Genomic DNA, 26,180 nt, shown 5'->3' with positions numbered 1-26,180 from the left:
TAATTAATTCTAAATGTAATTGTCATCAAAACTTTGTTTTTCTCCTAGATTCACCCACTACTTTTTGGAATACAGCTGAGGTGGGGGTGCAATTTTGCCTACTAATATGTGTCAGGCTTCCCTTGGTTGACAATGCATAAAACCATCATGAATGGATTGTCAAGGATTCTTATCTCAGGTAAGTCTTTTTAGTGATGTTATGAAGCCATTACAAAAGAATGTCAGCAACAGCTGTGTATTAAATGAAGTCGTATTCATAGGGACATCAAGGCTCCAGTTCTTGCTTCTCTTTCTCCCACCTCAGTGATATGACAAGATACCCACCCTTCTCTTTTGGGTGAGAGGCTCAGGTTCCATGTCTTTTGTTTTGGTAATGGATAGATCTAGTATCACACAGTTTACTTTTGACCACGTAAGGACTAATGGTTATAGTATGCCTTTTAGTCCGTTCCATGGGCTGTTTCTGAGTGCTGTGGCCATGGCCACTTCTAACCAGCATTCCCATTTCCTTGCAGCACTAGTTGAGAACAGAGCTCTCTCATCTATTGCTCCTTCTTGCTTTTCCCCACACTCTTTCTCCATGCCTATTTGGCTGATGGACATATCCCAGGTACAGAAGAGTGAAGGGTGAAGCAGAGGGACACCCTCAGTGCTCCTCACCAGCTCTTTTCTGGGCCTGTGATTGGCCAGTCAGTTTATTTTTCAGTCCGGATCTAGTGCTTTTTTGAAAGAGCATTAAACCCGTATCCAAAATAGCCTTGTTAACAAGTTGAGGATGTAGGGGAGGAGTGTGAGATGAACTGGAGGGAGCTTCCTGATGGCAATTGTGGAAACAGGATACAAGGCTAGGTAGGCCATTGCTTTGATCCAGCAAGGCCTTATTTATGCTTCTATGCTGAGAAAAAGTGCCAGGTCTATGAGCTGAGATAGCTTTAAATGGGGATTACATAAATTGGTGAAAAGATATCAAATGTTTTATATCCTGTTTGTGAAATCCAAGAGTTATCTTGTTGGCTACTGGGGCAATAGAGGGTTGGATCCGATGATCTTTCTTTGATTCAGTATATCTTTCTGCCTATCCACCTGCATTTTCTCTGCCCATCTAGTTGCTAGGCAATGTCCATGCAGAGCTCTAATTAGGTCTGCACTCAGGGTGATTCTTGCTACAATCGTTTTAAGATGGTAAGGAGAAAATAACCCTTTCATGTGATTCCCTGCCTCTACCAGTCCAACAAATCTGCACCTTCCAGAATGGGTAGGGCCATTTCTTTGGCCTCCTGCCTTCAAACTTAAGGCGACCTGCAGCTTTTATGTTATATCATTGATTTGCTTCACTGGACAAACCCAGCTGCTTTTCAGGAATTTGAGAAATCCATACTCGGCCTCAGAAAGCACTCCGGTTTTCTCTTCCTTCCTCGCCTGTAACTGAGGTATATTTACAACCAACAGTGCCTGCCAGTCAAGACCTTGGTAACTGAAAGCCAGGAGTGGTGGCCTTTTGAAAACCGCTCATGCTTTTCGACTGCACAGCTTGCAGCCTCTAAGAGGCATCGGGGGGGGGGGGGATGTAAACATTGTTCTCCTATTCAGTCTTGTACATAAGGGCATTGAGCCCAACAAGGCTCCAAGTACCCCTGCGTTCCGTTTTCACCAAGATTAGACACCGATATCCTTTCCCGGAGACACACAATCTGTCTGGCTTGGTTTTGCCCTTAACAATTACCTACTGTGGATTTCAGCCGGGCCTCTGAACAATGTCATCGCTGGAAGCCTCAGTTCAAGAAGAGAAGTATGCCAAATATCTTTACCTCGTGGGAATCAGAACGCATTCTCTATCTAGCTGCTCGTGAATTGCAGAATTTTATTTGGAAAAGTAAAGATACGGGTAATGATAGCTGTGTTGACGTCACACGCTGACTCACGTTTCAGCAAGGTTTGCTGAATAACCTAATGAGAAAATCGTTAACTCTTCAGGGAGTTTAGATATGGAAGTTATGTTACCCAATAGTAGTTGGAAGAAATGAAATAGTAGAGCCAAAGCAATTTCTAAATGCTAAGAACTGATACTCAGTTGTTGTGTTTGTGTGGCGCAGATTTAGCTGGAACTAGGAGGTTAGATTGTTGTGTGAAGATTATAACTCAGTCAGCAACACAATTGTTATCGTCTTCAAGACTGGGAAGTTGTTTCCCTCAAGAGTTAAGAAGAATTTCTGTTTAGTTGTGTTCCTCCCCTCTGACACGCATACTCACACCCACACTTTCACATAGACATACACACCGCACAGTTTTCTCTTTTAACATCCTCTCTGGCCCCAGGGGCAGGACATCTTCACTTTTCCTTCTCGCTAATTGGATCTCAGCTTTCCCAGCAATTTCTATTCTTTTAATTTAAATTCATTGCGGGTGGGGATGGAATAAGTGGAAGAGGGTGAAAACCACCAGGACCATTAAACTGGAGACATTGCACATTTTATATAAAAGCAATGTCAGCAGGGAAACTATTTAGTGCCACCCCCCCGCCCCCGGTTGTGGCAATTTGCACATTACGACTCTGCCCCAAAGCATACCTTATCCTTCTCAGCTCTTTAAATGTGGTTCTAGCATGCTATGAATGCCATTTAACATACAGGCTCCTCTTAAATACTCAATCTCAGTGGGAAACAAACATCTGGTCTTGTCAGCTGGAAAGCAGGGATTGTCCTCATTCCCATCCAAATTAAGCAGAAGAATGATAGCTATGAAACAATGGGTTAAATAGTCCTACAACAGCCCAAAGACATAGAGAATATGCAGCCCCCCTCCCCACATCTTCCAGCATGGGGCTGACTTCCTTCTTCACAGTCAGAAAGAAACACCCCCAGGATCCCTCAGAGGAGGATGGTCCTGACCTTGATCACCAATGGCAAGGCTATGGGGTCAGTGGGACACTCTTTCTCCTGCTACTCTGGAAAAATATCACTGCAAGATTAGTTTGTTATCAGCCAAAGGAGGGACAGATGCACAGAGACTACTGTTTTCTCCCAGAATTAAAAATGCTCACAATAATGCTAGAATTAAGGATTAATTTCTGCATGCGCCCCCACCCCACCCCACCCACTCCCTCTCTTTTGTTGTTCTTTTTTCTTGTGTGTCATGCATTTTAGAACAGGTCCGTGCAATGATTTGGGGCTTGAAGCTTGGATGCTCTGTTGGCAGGTAGGTGTATACATGCAGATGTTCAGGCATGGCAAGGGGGTCAGGTGACATCTGCGTGATGGCATCATGATGTGAATGATGTGATAGGAAGCTTAGTCTTCCTGGAGGAGGAATGCTTGATCACTATGGAGAACAAGACTCTGCTGAGGACAGAGCCCTTTACAGTAACGGTGAGGAGCAAGACAGAGGCTGATAGCATGAAACTCTAGTCTATCCTAAGGATGGCTTCTGCTGCAAGAAGCCTGATGCCATGACGAATGACAGAAAGTCTGTTTGCAGGATACCTTTCATGGGCCTGTTGCCGATCCTAGATGGGACACACCACTTCTGGCTCAGCATCAAGAGTGATCCCAAGGAGAGGGGGCTGCTCTCAGTGCCACACAGAGCATGACAGCCTGGAGGAGCTCTGGATGTGGCCATGAATGCATCCAACCTGGAGTTCATCATTGGCTATGTCATGGCTTACTCTTTTCCTGTTTACTGGGATCTCAGTATACGTCAGCATCAGCAAGCAATGGAGAATCCAACAGCTCAGGCTGGGAGTCCATTAATCAGTGCCATTTCCATAAGTCTCTGGGATCAGCAGACTCCCAATGAAGGAGAGAGAAAAGTGGCTCACCCATGCTCTGAATTCCCTTCCATCTTTTCAGGGACCTCTTCAGTCCTTTCCATCTGGATGGAATTAGGATATAGTTTGGGTGTCTAAGATCAGCCTGATTTTTTTCTTCTGTCAGGATCATGCTCTTTGCATTGGAAAGAGTAATTTTAGGACTTTCTCCCTATGAAAGAAACCTTAGTTAATTAATCTGAAGAATGAAGGAAGGCTTTGTGTGCATATGTTGAATAAAGAACCTGCAGTTAGCTTTTTTTTTTTTAAATAATGTAAGCTGCCTAAGGTTAGATGAATAGGAGGCATACAAATTACTGTAATCATTGATGAGCCAGTAGAAAGAAGCTAGAAATAGATAAAATGGCAAAATTGAAATATTAAGTTATTGCTAGAAGATGTTTGTTTTAGAAATCCCAGGACGAAGCATTTAAAGCAGCTGCTTAAACACTGGGTGAGTGAAGGATGGTCTTTTCTGCTCCGCACACTTTGTAGCTCATCAGCTGAAGCAGAGAGGAGACTAAGCAGAAGGTCATAGAAATCAGTAGTAGTAGCAGTGGTGAGTCAGGAGCTGGTGGAGCACTGTGAGATCATGGTATCAGCTAGTCAAGATTTCAGCTCCAACTCAAGCCATTGTGTGGCTTGAGACAGAAGACTGGATGGGGTTTCTCCCTTTCTGACTACAACAGCTGACTTGGGGTGGTCCTCAACATTGCTGGGAAAGCGTACAACTGAGGGCAGTAGGCTAGTTTAGAGGCCTTGGATGGAGGCTTGGTGTTATCTTCTGTAACTTAGTTTGTAGTTTGATGTTGGCTTTGCTTCCAGTATGACTTCATCAAGTTCTGCTTCTATCCTTGTTCCTACCCTAGCTTTCTCCGGTTTGATTTGTTGGGCTGAACTCTCATAATTCCCAGATGCCATAGCCTGGGCGTGTCCTTCCATGTTCCATGCCATTTCTCTTCCTTAGCATTTCATTTATTAGCTTGTTAAGGTTCAGTGCTGACATAAGTAAAACAATGCTGGTCAAAGAACTTTGTCAAGAGTTGCACTTTGATTAAGGGGAAAAAGTGTCGCTCGGATTATTTTTAATTGGGCTTTGGCCAGGGCACTCCAACGCAACATTATTTTTCTACATCAATGCAAGAGAACTGCTGATTATTCAGATTAACAAGGAATGCCTTTGTAAAACCAAAGGTTAGCAAACTGGGTCTTTTTTCTTTCTTTTTTAAATAATCCTCATAACCTCTTGGAGCATTTAATTTAAATTCTTCTAGCATGAAGTCTTTCTTCATGACTTTTTTCCTCTTGCTTCTTTGCCTACAGATGTTTATATTGGGAAAGATATTCAGATCTTAAACATGAGTCCTGAGTGGTCTCTGCAGAATTGGGCCCAAACTGTATTGGAAAGGTAGTGTGGTCAGATGAAGCCCTGCTATTTATGAAAAGTGCTGGAAGGTTTGCAGGCAGAACAAGCTGGGGGCTAGTGAGAAGATGTCCAAAGATAGACATTGGTTAATCCAAACTGCTTCTCCAAAGGTGGAGAGTGGTTTTGCACTGCCTGGGTTTGTCTAGTATACTAAATCATAATGTAGTTTATTTGGGTTTGGTGTGAGCCTAGCCATTGTGATAGGTGTGCTTAGCCATTGTGCTTTTCAAAATCTGGTTTTGACTTTACCTGAATCTAGACAATTGTGGTTTATTTAATGTTTTTTCTTAACAAATCATGACTTACCAGGCTGGGTGAACTTAGTCACTGGGTGATTCCAAGAATCCGACAAGGTTATCCTGCTTCCTATGGGGTCCATAATGGAAAATAATAAACAGTACAGGCCTGGCGTTTTTTTCATCAGAGACTAGTCACTCACTCTATTACAGTTAGACCAGGATTGGTCCATGTTCCCACAGCCTGGAAAGCCCCAATATTCAACACCATATATATTTTTTATTTCTGAAAAATTCTGATGAGGTTCTGTCCTGACTTAGCCTGATCTAAGCTGGCTGGCTGGCTCTCATCCTCTCTGTTTGTCACTTTCCCCTGGAAATAATACTTCTGACATTTCCTAATACTTGGTGATTATTACAGGTCAGATTTCATCCTGGTATGGCAATGAATTTCTCCTTTCAAGGAATTTGGCCTCACACTCAGCAACTATCAGAAGAAACTTCAAAGAGATACCTTGGCTAGAAAAGTTCCTTTTATTGCAGACACAAAAGAAGACACAGATTCCCAGAAAGTCAGCCTACCACAGAACACAGGATTGAAGGCCTATAGATAACTGTCTACTCTAAGTCTACATTCTAAGGCAGTGTTGTCCAAACGTGGCCACTTTAAGATGAGTGGACTTCAACTCCCAGAATTCCCCAGCCAGCCATGATTATGATGGGGATTCCACAGTTTGACACTTGAGATGGTGGTCACTACAATTCAATCATTTCCTGATATTGTCAAAATAATGAAATGACACTCTCTTGTATTGTCAGTATTATAGGGACATTCGCTTTCAGCTGATTACCCCTCTTTTAATTAAACTCCCCAGGCATTCCAATCATTTTTACTTGCATTATTTGTTAAATAATCAAGACAAATCTATTTCTTTAAAAGTTGCCAAATTTTCCTATATAATGTGTAAGCTGTCAGGTTCGGTCAGCACGAGGCTTCAGGGAAGCACGGGGTTGCAGGGAAGCTCGCAGCCAGACCACGCGGAATCCACCGGCGGTAGCTAGCGGGGAAAAGAGGAACCGAAAGCGCCGCTAATTAACGAGCCACCTGCAGCCAGCTAAACAGGAAAACCGCAGCGGAAGCTTTTAACTATGAACTGATAACGGCGCGAGCAAGCAAGGAACGGGGCCGCAGGGCAGCGAAACAAGATCGCAACGCAGCACAGAACCCGTGGGTCTGCACGTAGCAGGGAGGGACCAACCCAGCCGGAGGGGGACTGGCAATCAAGGACAATGGACTCTGACCGACCCTGCCATCATGAACGATCAGGGGGGACATTGGGGAGCTAATAGCCCACAGCTGCAACGCGATCACGAGGCGGGAAAAAGCGCGGGAAGGGGGGAATATAACAAGTGATGCAATTGTACCAAGCCAGTCCTGGCTTTGCTTGTGACTACTACGTTACACATGAGTAAACCTTCTTTGTGAACCACACGTGTCACGAGAGTTTCTCTGTCGAACGGGGCAAATCTCCCATAAAGCCAGGACTCACCGTCAGCGCTACCCGGTACCACCGAGGAGCGTTTTCTTTCTCAATACAGGCATGACCAGCGACGAGGAATCCGTGGGTCAGCTGGAGCGCGAGGGATCCAGGCTCGCGGAAGGGCGGTCGGAGCCGCCCGGGAGCGACGGGGCAGCGGCCAGGGCCGGGCGCACTCCATCCGAGCGGTGGTCGATGGGCGTGAACCAAGGACCAGACGATTCAGGCGTTACGATGACCCGGGGTTCGGGGTTCCGGAACCGTGAGTGGAGCGAGGAATTCGCCCGACTAGAGGAGAGAGTCGAGCGACGCCTAGACGCCGTGGAGGCGATGCTCCAGACCCTACTACAGAGAGTGGGGCCACCGGCGGTGAACGAGGAGGCGAGCGACAGGGGGGGTGGTCCGACACCCCCGCCGGCACCACCCACGGCGCCCCGGTCGGAGGACCAACGGGCGGCAGACGCCCTGAGACTTCGAGGTATCACTGGGAAGTTCTCAGGGGACCCCGAACAGCTGCCGCACTTTCTGACGCACGTCAGGGGGTTCATGCAGAGGGGTGGTCACCTATTCGCTAGAGACGAGGACAGGGTATCCCACGTGGCCGAGCTGCTAGATGGCCAAGCAGCCAGCTGGGTGATCGGGCTGTACGATGCCAACGCGGCGGAACTACGGAGTTTCCCGGACTTCATGCAGGCGCTCCGGGACAGATTCGAGGACACATTGAGCGCCAAGCGGGCGGAGGACGACATCCTACAGTTCAGGCAGCGGGGCAAATCGGTATCGGAATATGCCCTGGAGTTCCGGAGGTTGGCCGAGAAGCTCGCGGACTGGCCGGAGTCCCTGAAGGTGAAGTATTTTAAGAGGGGACTCAACCCAGAGATCCTGGAACGGGCACTGGGGCGGGACGACCCGTCCACAGTGAAGGATTGGATCTGGCTGGCCGGAACGGCGGAATCGGCGTGGCGGCAGATCCAACAGAGCACAAGACGACGGGACCAGACGAGGGACCGGCCGAGGGAGAGGACCCCCGAGGAGAGACGGAGCGGTCGACGGCAGTCCACCGGGAGGCAAGAGGCGACCAGAGCCCCGAATCTGTGCTTCCGATGCGGAGGCAGAGGCCACCGAGCAGCGCAGTGCCCGACGGAGCGGGAAGGCGCCCCACCACGGCCCGAAGTCAAAACCCCGCGTGCGAACGGGAAAAGGACCGGTGACCGACCGCGGAAGGGGGCAGTGGCGGCGGTGACCGAGAAAGGACGCGGGGGGTGGTCGACCCCGGAGACAGCATCCTCCGGAGAGGACTCGGAGCCGGCGGGAAACGAGGCGCGCTCGCACTGAACGGCGTCCCAGTGCGAGCAGGGGAGTCGAGGCGCGCGGACCCAATAGGAGACGAGGACTGCCCACCGTTCCGGGTGAGGATACACGTCCGGGGGTGAGATCCGGAGGGGAGGCGCAGCTACGGGCGCTACTGGACTCGGGCTGCACCCACTGCTTGATGCACCCAGCGGTGGTCTCGGGGCTCGGGCTACAGCTGAGGCGCCTCCGGGAGCCCATTTCATTCAGCCAGTTAGATGGCACGCTGGCAGGGGGGGGCCCAGCTCAGTATTACACCGAGCCGGTCCAGATGACGATCGGGAGTCACCGGGAAGAACTGAGGTTCGTGGTGGTCCCGGTGGCCGACTACGCGGTGGTACTCGGCTTGGCGTGGCTGCGGCGGCGGAACCCACGAGTCGACTGGACGGCGGAGGCAGTGCGGTTCGGGGTCGACAGACCGGCGAGGGGCGAGAGCAGAGGGGACCGAGCCGTGGAGACGGAGGCAGCCGCAACCACCGGCGGACAAGCGGAGGGTCCGGGACACCGGGAGACGGGGCGAGAGCAGATGGGGCCCGAGACCCGGGCGGCAACAGCAGCAGCAGCAGCGCCGGGACCCCGGAGACCCGCCACGATCCCGAGGCGAGGGGAGGCAGCGGCGACTGGCGAGGCGACCGCAAAGCGAGGAGCCGGACCCGGGGAACCCCCGACGGGCGGCGGAATCCCGAGGCAGTATCGAGACCTGGCGGCAGCGTTCGGGGAGAAGGAGTCCGACCAACTCCCACCACACCGGCCCAGTGATTGCGCCATCGAGCTAGAGCCAGGAGCAACCCTGCCTAAGCCGAAAATGTACTCCCTGTCGAGGAGGGAGATGGGGGCCCTGCGCGAGTTCATAGACAAGAACCTAGCGCGGGGATTCATCCAACCCGCGAAGTCACCATTAGCGGCCCCGGTGTTATTCCGGGAGAAGGACGGCTCGCTCCGTATGTGCGTAGACTACCGGGGGCTGAACGCAATCAGCACGGAGTACAAATACCCCCTCCCCCTGATGAAGGACTTGATGTCGCATCTGTCGAAGGGGAGGGTGTTCACAAAACTGGACTTGCGCGAAGCCTACTTCAGAGTTAGGATCCGCGCAAAAGATGAGTGGAAGACGGCGTTCAACACCCCGCTCGGAAGCTACCAGTTTTCCGTGATGCCGTTCGGATTAAAAGGGGCCCCGGGGGTATTTATGCAGCTAATAAATGAGGTGCTGCACGACCTACTCTACCGGGGCGTCCTGGTCTACCTGGACGACATCCTCATCTACACCGAGACCCTGGCGGAGCACGTGAGCCTGGTGCGCACGGTGCTCCAGAGACTGCTGAAGGCACAGCTGTACGCAAAGCTCTCGAAATGCGAGTTCCATCGAGAGCAACTAGACTACCTCGGCTACCGAATATCCAGCCGGGGAATTGAGATGGACCCGGCGAAAGTAAGGGATGTCCTGGGCTGGGAAGCGCCGCGAACCCGGAGGCAACTCCAAAGCTTCCTAGGGTTTGCGAACTTCTATCGTCAGTTCATCCCGAACTTCGCCCAAATCGCCCTTCCCCTAACCGACCTGCTAAAAACCAAGGGCACTGGGAAGCCCCCAAGCCCAGCATGGCACTCGCGTGGACTGCAGAATGACAGAAGGCGTTTGAGGAACTAAAACAGCGGTTCACCGCGGAGCCGATCCTGCGCCATCCCGACCCAGACCGGCGGTTTATAATCCAAGTGGATGCATCAGACGTGGCAACGGGAGCAGTCCTGCTCCAACCCAGCCCGGAGGGGCCATCCACCCGTGCGCCTACGCCTCCCGCAAATTCACCGAGACGGAGAGGAGGTGGATGGTGTGGGAGAAAGAGGCGTACGCGGTCAAGTGGGCGCTGGCCACGTGGAGGCATCTACTGGAGGGGGCAACTGAACCGTTCGAGGTGTGGACGGACCATAAGAACCTCGAGGCCCTGAAGACCCCGCGTAAGCTATCCCCCAAACAGGCACGGTGGTCCCAATACTTCGGGAGGTTCAGGTTCACACTGAAACACATCCCCGGGAAGCGCAACTTCTTAGCGGATGGACTGTCTCGCATGCCCCAACACGCCAGCCTACGGGAGGAGATCGTGGACTCCGTCATCCCCGCCAGCAGGCTGGCTGCAAAGGCGGTGACCCGAAGCCAGACCAAGGGGGAGCGACGGGACGCGGCGTCTGAAGTAAGGCAAGGGTTCGCGGAGGCGGCAGAGCGGGACGATTGGCTCAAGCAGAACCGAGAGACGCTAACCGGCCAAGAGGGGTTGTGGTGGCACGAAGGAAAGCTGTACGTGCCCGAGGGTTGCCGACGGGAGGTCATGGAGAGAGCCCACGACAGCCGGAGCGCGGGGCATTACGGCTTCGTAAAGACACTCCACTTAATCCGGCGGCAGTTTTGGTGGCCCACGCTCCGGAAGGACGTGGAGGCGTACTCGGGGGGTTGCCCGGTGTGCGCAACAGCGAAAGGAGCCAAAGGCAAACCTAGAGGCCTACTCCAGCCGGTAGCGGAACCCGACGGCCCTTGGCAAGAGGTCGCCATGGACTTCATAGTGGAGCTCCCGGAGAGTAAGGGGAAGACCGCCATTTGGGTGGTCACGGACTTATTCTCCAAACAAGCGCACTTTGTAGCGTGCCGGCGAGTCCCCACGGCCGAGGGGCTGGCGAGACTGTTCGTGCAACATGTCTACCGACTCCACGGCGCACCTCGACGTATCGTCAGCGATCGGGGCGGCAACTTCATCGTGCGGTTCTGGCGGGAGTTCCTGAAGCGGGTGGGGACGAAACAAGCCCTATCCTCCGCGGCGCACCCGCAGACGGACGGAGCCACGGAACGCCTGAACGGGGGCTCGAACAGTACCTGCGCTGCTACGTGGGGCACCAACAGGACGATTGGGCGGAGCTACTACCATTCGCGGAGGTGGCATACAACAACGCCGTCCACAAGAGCACCGGGTTCTCTCCATTCAAAGTAGCCACCGGGAGAGATTTCGTCCCCATGCCGGAGCTGCCTCAGCCGGAATCCCAGATCAACTCCCTGGACGCCTGGTTCGCCCAAATCGACGAGACCCGGCGAGCGGCGCACGCGGCATTGCAAAGAGCCAAAGCCGACTACAAGAAGCACGCGGACCGCAAGAGGCTCCCCGAGGAAAAGTGGAAAGTGGGGGACCAGGTGTATCTGTCAACCAAAAACCTAAAGACGCACCAGGCATCGAAAAAACTCAGCCCGAGGTTTGTGGGGCCGTTCCCCATTTCGGAGGTCATCAATCCGGTGACCGTCAGGCTGACGCTCCCGAAAAGCCTCGGGAAGATCCACCCGGTGTTCCATTGCAGCCTGCTAAAGTTGCACCAGCCGGGGAACGCCTGGCACAAGGCGGAGGGAGTGCCACCACCCATCATGGTCCGGGGGGAGCAGCATTTCGAAATCAACCGGATACTGGACGCCCGGAGGCACAAGGGGCAGACCCAGCTCCTAGTGCAATGGAAACATTTCCCCAAGTCCCACAGCGAATGGGTGAGTAAAACCCACATAAGGGCGCCGGACCTAGTGCGGGACTTTTACAGTAAATACCCCGGGAAGCCGAAATAGGACCGAGGGGGGGGAGTTGTCGTCAGGGGGGCGGCATGTCAGGTTCGGTCAGCACGAGGCTTCAGGGAAGCACGGGGTTGCAGGGAAGCTCGCAACCAGACCACGCGGAATCCACCGGCGGTAGCTAGCGGGGAAAAGAGGAACCGAAAGCGCCGCTAATTAACGAGCCACCTGCGGCCAGCTAAACAGGAAAACCGCAGCGGAAGTTTTTAACTATGAACTGATAACGGCGCGAGCAAGCAAGGAACGGGGCCGCAGGGCAGCGAAACAAGATCGCAACGCAGCACAGAACCCGCGGGTCTGCACGTAGCAGGGAGGGACCAACCCAGCCGGAGGGGGACTGGCAATCAAGGACAATGGACTCTGACCGACCCTGCCATCATGAACGATCAGGGGGGACATTGGGGGGCCTAATAGCCCACAGCCGCAACGCGATCACGAGGCGGGAAAAAGCGCGGGAAGGGGGGAATATAACAAGTGATGCAATTGTACCAAGCCAGTCCTGGCTTTGCTTGTGACTACTACGTTACGCATGAGTAAACCTTCTTTGTGAACCACACGTGTCACGAGAGTTTCTCTGTCGAACGGGGCAAATCTCACATAAGCTTCGCCCACAAATGGTTGCTAATAGTTACTGATGAAAGGGTAATATTGTTGTCGGTTTTATTGTATGTATTTTTATTGGTCAATGACTGAAATAAATATGATGATGATGAAATGATACGGACGAATCTCAAGCGCTTGTATTTCACATTGTAAGGGTTCACATTTCTGATTTCAAAACACATATTTGAATTTTGAGTTTGAAACATCCCATTTTAAAATGCGTGTGCCAAATCCTGGAAAGTTTTGAATGCTTTCAGATGGTCCCATCTGCCCTGGATCTTTCGTCAAAGGAAATGTTTAGGCGTCATTGGAGAGTTTAAAAACATATTTGTGTCTCATTGGGGTAACTGTTCCACAAACTGTGACTGCACCTTGAAGAACCTGACTGCTTTTGTTATCACTTAGTTATTTAGTGGAGTATAACTTCTAACTCCATCTCTGCTTCCATTTTTCTTGCTTTAAAGAGCGATAAATCTGTCTTCACAAAACCGTTAAGCTCTCACAATAAATCCATCAGTGCCACAACAACAGACACGTCACATAAGTTCTCTTTCTCAGACTGCTCCGTTACTGCATTTTTCTGGACTTTCTACCTGTCTATAAGAACAAAGATTCTGAGTGACCTTTAATCTAATGGCTGTGAAAGCTTCCATGATTCATACAGCGTGTTCCATGATTTGCATTGTGCTATTCCTTACATTTCCTTCCTCTTCCCTAGTGGCAGGAGAGTTTTCCAAATTTCTTTCAAAAGCAAGGTCCGTTTGTTTTAGTTTTAGATTTGAGTTTCTATGCGTTTGACCCTCGCGTGCAGGAATGTTATCTAGCTGGCTTGGTCTGCTTTGTGTGAACAATTTTTGGGGGGTTTTCTTGGCTTTTCCTGAGAGTGTCATGATGCAAAGCCTGCACGACCACTCCAGGCAGCGCAAGTCCTGCACTGTGCCTTCCCTAACATCTAGAAGAACATTGCCACACAATGGGAGGCCAATGCACTGTGCAACTTGGAGTTATCACACTTTTATTGGGTTGCAGAAGAGCTTTCCATTACCTTATAGCCAGTGTGGGACATATGGGTGGAGGGAATAAACACTGTAGCGGGTCATGCTTGGAGGTGGGGAGGAAGAGAGAAGACAGGAATGCATTGACTCCATTCATTGTTTCAGAGGCAGCCGCTCCTCTTGTTCTTTTTACAATAGCACTTGTAAAACACTTCACATAGTCAAAACCTCATAATGTCTTCAGTAACAGCTATCTACTTTATAATTGTTATTATAATTGTTTAGGTGCATTAAAAAGTGAGGCCTGTGCTCGCACATGAGGTGAAGCATAGAGGTTCAGCTGCAAAGGAGAGAGGAGAGGAAGAAGAGAAGCTGTTTTTTGATGGTGCTATTTTCAGCTGAAGGTTTCTTTCTCAACACAGAGAGCTTTCCAATTTCTCTCTGTGTATATGTGCTTTATATTAATCTTTCTCACTTTCTCATTGCCCCCTTCCTCCTTCATTAAACATGCATGCCGACTACTTGACTCCTTTTAATATTCAAAGACCAGCATTCCCAAGTTCCATCAAATCCATTCAAATCTACCCCATTTCCATTCTCAAACATTTTCTGTGTGTGTGTGTGTGTGTGTGTGTGTGTGTGTTTGTGGTCTGCATTCCTCTATTGGTAACCTCCTCCTCCTCCTCCTCCGCACCTTGATGTATCTCTAGTATTGTCCATGTATCATTGTTACAATCAACATAGAAGTTGTTTCTCTTCCTGCTTCCTTCTCCCACGGTTGTCTCTAAAATAACTTGCAGGTTATCAGGAAGGTAACACTTGGTAAGTCATGATGCTTGTTTTACTTAATGTCTGTTATGTGAAATTTGCCTTTTGGTTATATTAGGACCTGAAACTATTGCTTTGGGGCATAGACATGAATCTTTATAATAAGTAGGATGTAGTTATGCAAGGAAGGTGACTCATTACTAATATACAATCGTTCCTCATCCAGCTGTTTTTTTCTAGGATACTGGATTCCATTCCACTTCTCCACAGTTCTTAGTCAGCCAGTATTTTGTGGCCATAAACAACCCTTATGAGGGGGAAGTTTTTGCTTTTGTTTTAATATTTACTGCATTTCTGTATACCTCCCTTTTGTTTGTGAATGGTGTCATTTTGTCTACATAAAAACTGGTGTTCCCAGAATGAATCTTTATTTAAATATATCAGGATGCACAATTATACCCTCAAGGAAATTGAACTCCTGATCGTAAGGCAGCTTTTTATATTATTCAGAAGTGAGGGGTAATGTGGGTGTCAGTAAATTTGCCACAGACAACGTTGAACATCATGAGCGTTAAGAAGGTCACAGCCATTTTTGTTCCTGTGGTATTTGTAACCTAGTTTAAGGCATTTACTGTAGCATCTGGCCTGCATAAAAGAGAGAAAATCTTACAGAGCTACATCCGTCTGAAACATGCCCTTAATAACATCCAAAGCTCCAAAAAAGGGCCTCTCAACTCTTTGCCAAATCAAATATTTGTGTCTATTATTATGCAGATAAGAACGGTTTTGAGAGCAATTTCCCCTTCTTGTGTTCCTGAATCTCTACTGTAAGCAATAAGTATGCTAGAAGCACACTATAATGATATTTACTCAGAGGAGCCATCTACACCTCTGAGTTGGACTTTTTGTATCAGCCTAGATGTCTGTTACTCTGGAGTAACATCAGGATTGCTATTTGTTGTGACGACCTGCCAGATGGTCCATTCTGCTTGGTATGAGCAGGTTTGTTTTTTGTTTTTCGACTTTATTATTATTATTATTATTTTCTTGGCATAATAGGCCATAAATAAAAGATACGGGAGGGTGCTCTGGCTTCATTTTTAGGATATTTCCTTTTTCAGCTGTGGACTGTTATGGCTCCAGCTGTAACAATCCCAGATTTTCACTGTGTAGATAAAGACTATGTTCCTACTATACTGTAAGCAAAAAACCTGGTTCTTCAAGAGGTATGGATTGCTGTTTCTACCCCCATCATGTAAAACTCCTTACTCAGTCTTAACCTTGTCATCTAAAGCCAGAGCAGCTCCTGGTTTGGCTTCACAGAAACTGGAATTTGAATTCCAGGCTTTTAGAATTCCAGTCTTCTATAAACTCAACATGGCGGTCACTCCAGCTTTAATATACAAGCCTAAGATTTTGGTAGAAGAGCAGAAGGAAAAAAATGTTAGTGGGCCTACTCTGATTATTCATGTTCAAAAGTTGCAAGGAAGGGAAAGACCCAAGAGATATGTTGACCCTAACCAGTGATATTCAGTGGCTTAATGTTCTGTATTGCATTCATCTGTGGGGCTGGGCCAACAAGCTGAAGCAGCACATTCTATATGCCTCCTTCTGAAATTCAGCCTTCAGAAAAGTTGGCACTGGTGTTGTTTTTGATTTACCACCTTAAATCTGTTTGATTAATTCTTTGTAGCTTCTGAAATGCTGGATGATAAGCTAATTCAAGAGGGTAGTTAGGACTTTCAACACCATATGGTCTGCCTCTTACCATCTGTATCTCCATCCATATTAGTCATAGAACTGGGTTCACATATCACATGAAACTATCATTTATTTATCTATAGTTTGCTAAATGAATCACAACTGATTGGGTTCACATAAGTTCAAAACCAGAGCAACCATATTATGGCTTCTTAGAAGAACTAGGCAGAGAAAGATTTTCTATTTCAGAGGAACTCTGCCTGAAGAATAAAGTCTAGCTGGGCTGTAGTATGTCTTATTTTGCTTGGTTAAGGAGAGAAGCATAAATTCCTACTGAAACTAAATTAGAAGGAACGGATTGTAATCCAGTTCTTCAGGCATGGATTAGCTTGGAGAAAATAGCATTTACACTTTCCTTTCTTGGAATGTTTTAAATTCAGAAATGAATGTTGCTTAGTTTAGAATTTGTGGGTGGTGGGATGGAACTTGACATAGATATTAACATTGTCTTAAATCAGTTAATATCTTTTCTCTGAAAAGTCGAGCAAAAATAGGAAAATAGAGGACCATCACAGTTTAAGTGAGTGTTCTGAAAACTTGCCAATTTCATATTTTGTGTGAAGTTATTGGTCTCCAATACCTTAGTTTTATCCCTTACAAAATTACTATTGGGTGATGAAGAATAATATGACAAAAATAGTTCTAATATGTGTTGAAATGCTGAACAAGGGCTTTTGTTCATAGTTTGGCCATTTATCATGTTTGTTGGACAGTCTGCATTCCATACATGAATTCTTAATGCAATAAACACCACAGATGCAATAATTGTAGAAGGAGTAGGAGAAATGGGAACTTCCCAGGATGGGTGAATAACGACATTAAAATGGCAAAACGTTGAGACCGTGTGACCAAAGGGAAAAACTGGTTAAAAGAAGTGAGTTATGAGTGACATCCTTCACTTGGCTAACCAATGTTTTCATAATGTTGGAAACAATCAAGTATCACTTGTCCTGTTTTTGCTTCAGTTCTAGACTTCTCAGTACAATTTTTATTTATTGATGTATCTATTTAGAACAGCCTCTCCCAATTTGGAAGTAGAAGATCGAATGTGTGGACTTCTCCATTGGAATTCAGAGAGGTAAATTATGGTTGGGGAAGTCCAGTTTAAAATGTTTAAACTTCACTCTTTGCCCAGCAAAACTATTGACATTAATATTACTCCTGTAATTGCGAGGTTCTGACAGACATTTTGCAATGTGGCTTGTTTTCTTGCTGAAAACGTGTGTTTCTTCTTTTGAGCAGCTGTTAGGACGTTTTAGACTCTGAATGCATTCTACATTTTAGGGAATGGGGTCTGGCTTGTCATAAGCGATAGGGCCCTGAACACCTGCTGCAAAACTCATTCTACCTGGTCATAGGTTAGTCATAGGAACACCTCAGTCAAGTGATCAGTTTTGCCTACCTAGACCTCTAAGAAAAGAAGCTGGAGAGAAAGAGCAATCAAAAAAGTAAGATGTTTGCCTGGTTATTGGCAGAAGAAGCTAGCTTCATCATGAAGCCTTGCCAGTACCCTCCTGGCACAAGCGCTCACGGGATACTAGGCATTCCTGAAGATGTTGGGTAGGGGCTTTGCATCCCCAAATAATGATTTTTAACCCACTTAATGTGGCGGTGTGCTGCCAAACCCACAATAAGAACATCTGACCAGGTTGGCTGGGTTAAAGTCCCCAATATCATGTCCTTCTTTGAAATGCGGAATGTACAGTGGAACATTTAACCTTGCAAAATTTAGTTTAGCTTATTTTCTGTTGTTGAAGATTTGCACCTGTCCTTGCTTAATGCACTCTGCCATGATTTGGTGCCCTTCAAAGGTGTTGGATTATGACTGGCTAAGGATTTATAGGGCTTGTGGTCCTATACATCTACAGGGCATCAAGTTGGGGAAGACTGATTTAATGGTCCCATTTGACTATCAGGCTTCATTCTTCCTAATGAAGGAACAATTTCCTTTTGTTGCCAGCAGGTGGCATACTTTTGCATTCTGTAATTCTGCTTCACCCAATGTCCTGAATAAAGGGTAGGTCCCAGCAAGAATTCTTAATTGGCAAAGAATTATGAAGAGGTCTAGGTGGTGTGCTGTATAATCCATGCAACTTTGGGGTCTGATTAGATTTGGAAGATGGCTTGAGAGGGTTGGGGACAAGGCTTCAGCAGCCAAGACTATTGCTCCTTGCTGATAGATCCATCTTCAACTAGAACTTACTTTCCACTTGATGCTAGATTTTTTAATGATGGGAATACTGGTTACCTCCTGGAATGGTATAGAACATTCTTGGTTAGCAGTAGCCTTCTGATTCTCAGGAGAGGAGACAGTGGGGCATATACTCTTCATGAAGAAGGTCCCAGATTCAACCTGAAGATGTTATTCAAGATTCAAGAAAAGAACACCACCTCAAATCCCAGAGAGTCACTGCTAGCCCATGTAGACTAACTGTTGGCCTTATAGGGTAATCCAGCTAGGAATCACAAACAGATGAGCTAATTCTACTTTATTGTAATGCTACATTGACAGAATCCTGCAAATCTGAAAGTACAATTCTTCCCCCACCCGAGTTTCCTTTATACCTTGAGAAACTAGGGAGGGTCCCTTCTGAGCCTCTTGCCCCACCTACTATCCAGCTGCGGGCTATGCTGTCTCTTATCTGACCATTCCCTTGGCAGCATCTCTTGGCCCCATCTCCCAAGGTCTTTCCCCCATGCCATTACACTAGCCTCCTCTGGAGCTGGTGCCCTCTATTGCAAAGACCATGCCAGTTTGGAATTATACTGGCTGGAAATTATAGGGCCTGATGTCCAGCATGCCAGGAGAGAGCCAGATGGGAAAGGCTACTTTGGACAATATTTCAGTGAATGGGCAAGTGCACTGCCTTGATTTAAGGTAATTCTTGCATTATTCTGAGTCTCTGAGGATTAGATTGGCCATTCAGAAGCAAATGACCAAGGACCAGACTAATCAGTTCCAAAAATGGGGCACAGAAGGCAAATGTTCCTCCTTCCCAAAAGTGTGAGGCCCCCAAGTCCATTATACTGTGTGTGAGGGAGAAAGAAATGCAAGAATTGTGCCTTGAATCAGCTGTATCAACAGAGTTTGCATGTTACACCTGACAGTTATTGCAACTTTTATTGATAGTTTTCTTAGTTCTTGAAATAAACATAGTAAAAGGTATTCTTGTGATGGAATATGAGGGTGACCTTGGAAGACGGGGGGAAGAGATGCCACCTAGGCAACAATCAGATAAAAGAGAAAGGAGTCTACAAGAAAGTAACGGCCAGAAAAAAAAAAAAATCTTAGGAAGGACCTGCCCTAATTACTCAGGCAGTAAATAGGGAGGGTGGGAGATTTCAGACTGGCAAGATTCTGTTAATGTAGCCTTTCAATAAAGTAGAATTAGCTCATCTAGTTGTGTTTCCTGTCTGGTTTACCTGGGAGGGCTGACATCAATCTTGCAAGTCTGAAAGTACAAGTCTCCCACCCTCCCTATTTACCACTTGAGCAGTTAGGGCAGCTCTTCCTAAATTTCTTTCTCTGGCCGTTACTCTCTTGCGTACTCCTTTCTCTTTCATCTGATCGTTCTCTAGGCGGCATCACTTCCCCCCATCTTCCAAGGTCATCCTGACATTCCATCACAGTTCTTGAATTGCTGCCTGCAAGGCTTCTAGATCTTGTCTTGGCCAAAAGAAGCTCTCAAGATGGGCATGGTTTGTAGCTACTATCATTTAGTCTGACTGCAACCTTAGATACGTTTCTGTCTGGGCAAATCTGTATCAGAATATTCTATTTTAATTAATTAATTTCACTTTTATTCACTTCACTGAATTATTTTCTTTTAATGAATTAATTTTATTATGACCTATCCAAATCATTCATGGCATAAATCCATCTATCTACGTGGTCACTAGGAGTCGAACATGACTTAATATAATACATAATATTATAATACACATAATCAATCAATCCAAATCATAGAGAGCTCTTTTGCAAGTCATTTTAGTTTCATTTTATGGTTCTTTGCTTTCCAGGCATTGGGGGTCTAAATCCGACTAAATAAATAAATATCCCCAAAAATGGACTTTTCCAGCTGCTCTGCAAGGTGGCTTAAAACCTTAAACTATAAAAGGATAATGCTGTGATAATAAACAGCAATAAAGATGGTGTAGTATCTCAGTCATTTATTTAAAACATTTTTACTCTGCAGGGAAGGCTTCAAAAGATTAATTTTAGAAATGGACAGTCTCTGCCTGCAGGCTTCTTGAGTAAAGAAGATGCAGGACAAAAGACACTGGGAATGTAAAATAAGTCCATTCTTTTAGCATAGATGAATTTTTATTTTATTTTATTTTAATAAATATTATTAATAAATAATAAATAAAATGAATCAATCAATAAAAATAAAATAAATATTTATTTTAACATAGATGAAACTGTAAGATCTAACTAGATCTTACAGTTTCATCTATGTTAGGACTTACAATTAGAATGGAAGTGTTCCACAGAGAGAAAGACCCAAACGGGGGTGGTGTCTCACCCAAGCCAATGGACTGCCCCATTTCCCCATTGGCCCCAGTGTAATAGAAGGGTGACTCAAGATGGCAGCTGAAAAAATGTCAAGGCAATGCAGTGTCATTGCTCCCCATTTCTGCTGCAGCCCTCGGATCAACGCAACAATAATCAAACCAGATCATCTGTTACCTACTGAATTTGCTTTTCAATGTCAGCTGAAATTCCTGAGAAGGGAAGGGAAGGGGTATCCTGAAAGGGTGAGCACTCTTCTTTAGTGACTCCCCTCTATTTTTGCTTGGTACCTTAAATGATAGGGCACCTCCGATCAATTAGATTGGAAGAAGGACAAGTCGTGCCCATCTAGGCACACACAGAAACACACACTCATGCGCTCTCACAAACAGTTACCCAGCAAAATGAGTCTGAGATGCAGATAATACTGAACATATTAAAAACTAGTAGAGCAAAAAAGGCTTTCATCTTATGTTAATTGAAGGTGGAGGCACACATCTAAAGTAATTGTCTGTGTTACCTGTTCCAGATCGTTGTGTCTTGAGACTTCGTGTGAGATGCAAAGAAATAATATTTCATAAGCACAAGGCCAAGATTATGTTGAATCCACATCATAAAACAAAGTTTAAATTACTCAAAGTTTTTAAAAAAAGATTTCTGAGATTTTTCTTTTTCACCTGGTGAAAAACTTTTTCACACTTTTCTGCATTTTTTCCTGAATAGTCTTCACCATTTATGATTTCAGTCCTGATTCAGTATTCAGTCTAACTGGACCTGTAATTTATTTAATCTACCTAGACCTGATAGACAGATTAGATAGATGATAGATAAATAGATGATGGAGAGAGAGAGAGAGAGAGATAGGCACATGCACCCCACTTCATATGCCAAAGCACTTCAATATCATTTACATTAAAAACAACAGCAAAACACATACTTAATACAAAAATAACAAAATAAAAAAAATAATATTCAGATTTAATATTCATTAAAAAGGGGGAGGGGAACTATGATACTTACAAATCAGAACAATCACTAGTAACTATTGTGACTTTTAAAATTTAATATCCCCTTGGAGAAAAGCTGAGAACTAATTTAAATCCTATGTTGATCAAACTGTCATTTTAACATCTCATCTTCCAACAGGAAATAGGCATTAGAAATGGGTTTGAAGACTTGCTGCATAATATTAGCAATCTGGTATAAATGAAGGAACTTGAGATATTAAATTTGGCACTTGTCCAGAACAAAGAATTCCTGCTTCTTCTAAACCCCACAAGGATTTGGGGGAGGGTTAGAGAGAGAAAGGGAGAGAGTGATCCATCAAGTTCCAATACTCACTATAAATGACCTCATTTTATAAATAATGGGAGGAAAAACAATACATTCAATAGGAATGAGATTAGAACATAGGAAGGGAGGAGATGAATGACAAATACCGGGAGTGTCTGGGCGTTATTCAAAAAAAGATAAGTTTTACCCTAAGAGGTTTTCTCTAGAACAGCTAAGGATGAACTAAATTAGAAAGGCGAGAGAAAGACATTCTACTGAAATTACTACTTTATCTTATGGCAGAAGGAACAACCATACTGAAGTGAGATCAGCACATTAAAGCCATTGGGGATCCAGTTCTGATACATGGCTGGTGTGCTTTGGTGCATGCATCACTTCCTCTTGCATTACACAATCCTTGGGTCCAGATTTTGCTAACGGCAAGTCATAAGGCTGGTGTGTGTCAGCCGTAATGCTTTATTCTACAGGCAGGGATTCACAAAATGCTTTACTGCATTATTTCCTAATGCACAGAATGCTGGAAGCTGGGAAGAAAAATGCCTTCCAGGTGTGTTGGGACTGCTGTCCCAGATGTGTTGGGAGCACAGCTCCAAGAGCTTGGCTGGGAAGAAGAACATGCTAGCTCTGAATCTTCAAAGGGGATTTTAGGAAGGGACCCCTCTGACTGTGTAGCACAGCAGTAAAATATATATTTATTACAGCTAGGAGTACAATGCTGAAATATGTCTTTCTTTGTTGGGTTCCTATAATGCACTTCACCATGTCAATTAAAGATTATTTATTTATTTATTCGTCCATTTGTTTGTTCAATTTATACAGCTGCCCGCCTCACTTTCGTGACTCTGGGTGGCTCATCCAGTTTAAAAAACAAAACAAAACAGCAAAAATACAAATAAACAAAGGCAAATAAAAGTGTTAAAACCAATTAAAACCATAAAACATAATCAGTGGGAAAGTGCAATTCATACATCAGTACAGCCATTTAGCAGGCTCCATGTCACAACTGGATCCCCAAGCATCATGGCAAAATTATGTGTTCAGAGCCTTCTGAAAGGCCAGCAGGGCCAATCTATCCTCTGGGGGGATGATGGTCCACAGGGTGGATGCCATGGCAGAAAAGGCTCTCCACCTGGGTCCGTTCAGATGACAGTTCTTAATAGACAGGAACTTAGCAGATGGGACCTATAACATGCCTCTTTTCCCAGACCTGATGGAACAGGCATATGTAACCAGGGAGAGGCAGTCCCTCAAATAACTGAAATAACTAATGGCTGCATTCACATAATATACTAAATTTGATTCACGTTCACCCTTCTTCTTCTAGCTTAGCATAATATCTGAACCCACCATTTGGTAAGTTTATGGTTTAATGTATTGTGAAAACCCAGACAGTGGGTTAATTTTGTTCATGTTTTATGGTTTATGGTTTCCTTTAATTATAGTTCCCTATCTTGGATCTCTGGATAAACTTCTGTTCCAAACAGATCAATTCTAAATTTGTTGGATGATTGTCCTATATTCCAGGACAGAGAATGTTCACTCATAGTAGGATAATGGGTTGAGTAAGACAGATCCGTTTAAAGCAATAAGACTTAGGTTATTCATGATTGAAGTCCCATGGATTTCATCATGCTAGGGAAGTATGAATCAAAATAGCAATGGACAGTGGCAATTTGTGCAATAATGGAATGTGTGAGAACTACAACTTAAAATTGTATTATGAGATGTTCGTATTCAAGATTACACCCTGCTCTCTTTCACAGAGTCACTGCTGTAGGATGGGTAGCCATATAAATCATTGAAATAAATAAATAAAAGTAATATTCCTCCCCCCCCCCCCGCCCCAGCTTTCCTTTTATGCTCAACAGTTAGCATGCTTTGCAAACAATCCACATTTTCCAAGCTCTTTTTGAAACCATGGTTAGGCTCCCCCCTACAATTTTTTTATTGTATTTTTGCAACTCTTGGAACTCCAAAGAGCTTCCTGAATCCTGGGCCCAGATTTGACATTTTGGTGTTACACTCAGAGAATGAGATCATTATAAGCATACATACAAGATGGGAACATCACCCCTTTGACCTTCAAGGAGAGATCCAGTCTTTAGTTGGGATTAGGAAGGTAATTCATAAAAACTTCTAACTTCTGTTGTTGCAAAGTGAAGTTAAGTAAGATCAGCGTTAACAGTAACTTTCCAGAGAAGAGGATGCTTTATTCTTAAAAAAAAAAAAATCTAAGAGAATTAGAAGGATTTCACAATGAGAAAACTGGTGTCAGGTCTTACCTTCAGGGAGAAATCAACATCAAATTTCTTCCTGTGGAACATTTTTTCACTTTAAGTGTTTTTAAGTAGAAAAGTCAGATAAATATATTTTACATAAATATAAATCTGATTCTCTTCAGGAAGATTCTCTTCCCTTCTACTTTTGGAAACTAAAGGGGAGGAACCGTTTGCATGATTGGCAGGCCAGATGTCTCCTCCATCCCAGTTCCAGATCTCTCGTAATCACCTTCAAATCTCCAGAAATGGAGATGAATCTGATGACGCAGAAGAGAAAGTGCTGTGCCCAACTGGCAGCGTGGAGCCTTCAATCACTAAATCTTACTTGGGGGAGGAGCCATGAACTTAGATATCATGCAAGTCAGGGACCTCCTACTCCTCCAGGAAAGGGTGGACCATGAGAGCCAGTTATAAAATTGCTCCACTGCTTCCTGCCTTTCCTGGTGCAGTGCCTTACCCTGCTGAGGTAGGTGTGGTTGGACAGCTCCCACACTATTTCGGCAACCTTGCCACAAATCCATTTCTTGACTTGCTGGACAGCTCCTTAGACAAGAATCAAACCACTCTACAGTAGTGGTGGGTTTGGGACACCACCACCACCTACCACTGACTTCATATTACATACCAGTGTTGTACTGTTGACTACTTATTCAGCAAAATGAGTTGGTAGTTGGACCACAGATGGACAGGAGAACTTTCCAAACACATTCCTACCAATAGATGCTCATGTTTGTTCGCCAAACCATTTTGCAATACTTACATCAGTTTAACTGAGCCGTTTAGAAATTGACACTTTCACCAGACTTGGTGTTCTCCCCTGGGTGATAGCTTTCTTGATGTCTCAATGCTTACACTGATAAGCATAAACCCTTCATATAATTCCTCTAACAATTGTAAAATCTTTGATTTCATAAAAAGGATGGATTACATAGATGAATCCAACTCTTCTCAGCCATAGCTTTTAACTAAGTATAAGCCCCTTTCTCAAATGTCTTTGTGTATTCTCAGATTATTTTTTAGGTAAACTGTAAAAATACATCCTAACTTTTCAATTTCAAACATATGTTTAACTACACTGGCAAATGTTTACCCACACTGGGAATACATTTGTTCAATATTTCACTACCATTAACTATACTATGAATCAGTTTAATACAAGTTTTAAATGGGGGGGGGGGGGAGAGAGAAAGAGAACTTCTGGCCGAAAGATTCCAGCCTTTTTCTTGCCATGTTTGTCATCAACTTGCGAGGGGTTCCTCAAAAGCGGATTTTCCTTCCTGCAATCATGGCAGTATCATGGCCACTCAAATCTCTTCCATCTCAAATCTCTTCCATCTCAAACTTTCAACTGCAGCCAGGCCTTTATCACCTAACATGAAACAGATGAGCCTCTCCTGGCTAGTCTTATTATGCTATAAGGAGTTTAGCTGTACTAATCAGATTTGGTGAGGTATCCCCTGGAAGAATGTAGATGTCAGAATCTGCACATGTATGCTCGTGGTATGTGAGGCAAGTAAGGCCGAGTACATCCATGGCAGCAATACAACCATCAATCCCTTGGGCCAATGTTGGAGAACATCCAAAAAGTAATGGAGTGATGGATGTAATGATTCCCTTTAGAATTGCATCACTGCATTCAAACTGAGTCATGGCATGGAAAGTTGGAAAAACAAGTCAGAATTCATTATAATGTATATGATCAAAGCTATTACAACCTCCATACACTCCTCATGTTCCTATTTTGCAGACAGGAGAGGTGTATAGCAAGCTGGTCACAAATCTTAAGCACATCTGGATAACCTTATGCAAGGAAGTATATCAATGTTTTGGGTAGAGTCTCACACACACACACATACATCTGAAATACAAAATTAATTTCAGGAAAGTATTTGGGATGTGCTGACCTGACATTTCCAAAATTGTTTACCCATTTGGAATTGACTCCAGGGCATTCCAGAAACATACTTTTTCTAGGTAAAAACATTATCAGGGTAGTTATTTCTAGAAACTAAATGAAACTT

At 45.4% G+C, this 26,180-nt stretch overlaps 1 protein-coding gene and 1 long non-coding RNA gene across 2 annotated transcripts in view; both read left to right on the top strand.

Moving 5' to 3' along the window:
• LOC148216451 (uncharacterized) overlaps positions 1-26,180 on the top strand; it is a 43,898-nt gene that overhangs the window by 446 nt on the left and 17,272 nt on the right. The window contains exon 2 of the long non-coding RNA XR_015795346.1: positions 49-178. This is a non-coding gene — a long non-coding RNA (uncharacterized LOC148216451). The remainder of the gene's footprint in view (positions 1-48; positions 179-26,180) is intronic.
• Positions 4,819-24,502, top strand: LOC148216452 (uncharacterized). The gene is made up of 3 exons (XM_088136437.1): positions 4,819-4,996; positions 5,886-8,069; positions 24,403-24,502. Exons 2-3 carry the CDS (start codon positions 7,066-7,068, stop codon positions 24,500-24,502), a joined length of 1,104 nt encoding a protein of 367 aa, XP_087992563.1. The 5' UTR covers positions 4,819-4,996; positions 5,886-7,065.

This window comes from Python bivittatus, unplaced genomic scaffold (assembly GCF_059951505.1).
Source record: "Python bivittatus isolate LINGU-HERP-01145 unplaced genomic scaffold, Pbiv_v1 ctg000140_np1212, whole genome shotgun sequence".
Lineage (NCBI taxonomy): Eukaryota > Metazoa > Chordata > Lepidosauria > Squamata > Pythonidae > Python > Python bivittatus.
Note: the sequence above shows the minus strand (reverse complement) of the source record. Positions and strands in the feature narration are given on the sequence as shown.